Raw genomic sequence first — 3,141 nt, forward strand, 5'->3', positions numbered from 1 at the left:
TCATCTAAATTTATTTTAACCATGCCGCTGCTAAGTATATTACTCTTTAATAACACTCAAAACTCAAAAGTGCAATTTTCTACGTTAAAATTTCGAAACACGTAAACATGACCAAAAATGGATGAATTGCTGCAAAATAGGGGAAAAGTAGGACCCAATGAATTGAGGCCCAATGTGGGCTGAAATTCAAGCTACTTTGGCCCAAGTGTTTGTCTGTTAACTGTACAACAGAACTATTACAGGATGGAATTACAATTTTAAATTCAATCCCAATGTTCTTATTTCCATATAAAGCAATTCTCATCTTTTCTTTCGTTTTCATTTTTTATTTTTTATTTTTTTTAAACAAAAGGGAAAACCTCTTTAAGAAAAGAATAAAGTTGAAAACCTAGGAGCCTTGACTGGGACGCCAAAATTTATTCTAAACCGCGATCCAGCTTTGAAGATTCTATGATAAAGTTTAGGGATAATTGCATATATGATGTCAAATCTTTCAAATTTTTGCATTTTTTACCAAAATATTTGATTTGTAGAGAGCTGATCCCAAATCTTTTAAACTTGTGCAATGGAAGAACATTTGAATGATTTTCATCCAAAAATATGTTAGTTGATCAAAAGTTAGTATTTGGCCAATTTCGAAAAGGGTAATACGGCCTTTTAATAATTTATTAATTTAAAATGGTAATTTGCATTAGAAGACCAAATTTAACACGCCCCATGCAAATCCTTATTTCGGTAAATCGATCAAAGAATAGGGTCAACATGACCATATTAACAAGCATTATGTGCCTTTAGACTTTCAAACAAGACTAAGAGCAAAATAAAAGCATCATTGTCAAAAACGACCTTCCTCGTTGTAGTGGAGGTCCCAAACTTAATTGTGCTCCGGAAGGATTTTTAACAATTTTCATCCAAAAATCTGTCAATCAATAAAAATATTCGTCTTCCTCGGTCCACATAACCACCCAATTCCAATGCCTAAACCTTAACCCGCCCATGGAACAAACCTCATTTGCCTTGAATGGTGAGTTTCAAAATAGCCATCATCGCCTTAGCTACAACCACATTATTAAAGGTTTGGGACTTGAGATGCAAATTACCTTTTTTAATTAAATGGTTAACCGACCATCTTACCATTTTCAAAAATGGTCAAATCATGTTCAAACACTGACTTTTGATCAACTAACGGGTTTTTGGAAGGAAACCATCCAAAGGACCTTTCACCGCACAAGTTTGAAAGGTTTAGGACCAAAGCTGCTACCAATCAAAGATTTGGGTAAAAGCTACAAAAAATTGAAAGATTTGAACCGCGGTTGCAATTATCCATAAATACTAATTTCCTATTGAAAAAAGTTTAAATATATTAAAAATTGAACAAATAATTAGTACATAATAACCCATAATTATTAGATACATCTTTAATCTTCGAGGAGATACTTAGGAATCTTTTATTAATCAAAAACACCATTGGCTCTTCTGTTTATTAATCACCTGCCACGTCAATTCAATGACAAATCCCTGTCTATAACTTAATTTACTGGATAAGGAAGAAATTTTTCTCCCTTTATTTATGGATAAGAATCCAATTAATGAAATACATATTTCACAGTCTATCCTAGTTTCTGGATAAAGGAATACTATCAGGTTGGGAGAAATACTAGATAAGGAATTTTCGCCAGGCGGACAAGGAACTGCACTAAGATAAGCTTTATTGTCTGTATGTTGTGATTGTCTGATTTACGGTTTTTAATATATTTTTTAATCTCGGACAAATCATCTGAAAACCGACCAAATTTGGAAAACTGTCTGAAATGTAAAATTTTCCTGTCAGCATCAAATAGTAAATTCATATATATTAATATATATAACATAGTCAGCAATGTATATCTTCCAATTTGATTTGTAGGGTTTTATATATTATTGTAAGGATATATGGGAGAGCACCATGGTGAAACCAAAAAAGGTGGGTTGAATTTTCATGTAATTATTTAAAACCAAACCTATGCCTTTTCTTGTAAGCTAATTTCTTGATTGTTCTTGTTTCAGAAGTTGCTGGGAGTAAGGATTCCAAGCTGGAATTTTCTGAAGATGAAGAAATGCTCATGGCAAGAATGTTCAATCTGCTTGGACCAAGGTTAGTTTGCAACCAAATCACTGTGTGTGATTTTTATCCTTAAAAGCTGTTTCATCCGTTGGTGTTCGTGTTCGAGAGAGAGAGGGACGGGAGAGAGAATTGGGTTTTTGATGTGTTTGTTTGGAGCAGGTGGACTTTAATTGCTGGAAGAATACCAGGAAGAACAGCAGAAGAGATTGAGAAGTACTGGAATTCAAAGGCTTTGGCTAAAGATAACAAACATTTGGATCTCAAGTTTCAACAGTCCACAAATGATATGTAGATACATATGTTGTGTTCTTATGAACCTATTATAATTATGTCTTGTATAATATGTAAGGTAGTCGTCGTTATTTAGTCTTAATTGGATCAAATTACTCGTTAGAATTTAATAAGATCTGATATCATATTAAAACTCGGGATTTCATCTTAAAAGATCAATCTGATTAAGAGAAGCAGTCCAAGTTCTTATTAGTTAGTCTATATTTTCATTTGTATTCAATGTGAAATTTTATCCCTTAAGAGTCGAAAATGGAATTACTGTCAATTGTAAGTTTCTACGTTAATATTTTCATTTATTTTTCAGCAATTGAATCTGGTGTGGAATAATCCTGCTTTTATTTGAATTAATTTTTCTCTACTACAATTTCGACGATACAAAGAATGAATTTTAGCAAAGCGTGCCTGAAAATCCTAAATGGAACTTCACTTGAGTCGTTTTATAAACACCATTTTTTTGTAAAATTAAATGGCTTGACAATATTATAATTGGAAGAATTCTTCGCGAGCCTTTTCTTTTGCATGATCTGGTTTTCGCATCCTCATTGCATCGTAATTCATCAAATTACACCAAATTTTTTGTGCAAATCTCCTCAAATCCGTTGCACCATTTTGCACTAAAATTGTTAAATACTTTTTTACCATTCTCTTCCACTTTACACCAATTTTTTTAAGGGTATATTTGTCCATTTGTTATATGATAAATTTTAATTCTAAATTATTTATTGTGTTTGTGTGTATTTATAATA

General features: G+C 32.2%; 1 protein-coding gene across 8 annotated transcripts; it reads left to right on the forward strand.

Moving 5' to 3' along the window:
- The first annotated feature begins 1,545 nt into the window (after positions 1-1,545).
- Positions 1,546-2,707, forward strand: LOC111387638 (transcription factor CPC-like). 8 transcript variants are annotated; one of them, XM_023012210.1, is made up of 4 exons: positions 1,546-1,717; positions 1,907-1,963; positions 2,050-2,134; positions 2,264-2,707. In XM_023012210.1, the coding sequence occupies exons 2-4, from the start codon at positions 1,933-1,935 to the stop codon at positions 2,394-2,396; spliced, it is 249 nt and encodes an 82-aa protein (XP_022867978.1). In that variant the 5' UTR covers positions 1,546-1,717; positions 1,907-1,932; the 3' UTR covers positions 2,397-2,707. The 8 variants fall into 8 exon arrangements, with proteins under 8 accessions (XP_022867978.1, XP_022867979.1, XP_022867982.1 ...); XM_023012211.1 differs by having other exon boundaries at positions 1,546-1,713; XM_023012214.1 differs by having other exon boundaries at positions 1,547-1,713; positions 1,928-1,963.
- The last annotated feature ends 434 nt before the right edge of the window (positions 2,708-3,141 follow it).

The sequence above is a fragment of the Olea europaea genome, unplaced genomic scaffold (genome assembly GCF_002742605.1).
Source record: "Olea europaea var. sylvestris unplaced genomic scaffold, O_europaea_v1 scaffold4142, whole genome shotgun sequence".
Lineage (NCBI taxonomy): Eukaryota > Viridiplantae > Streptophyta > Magnoliopsida > Lamiales > Oleaceae > Olea > Olea europaea.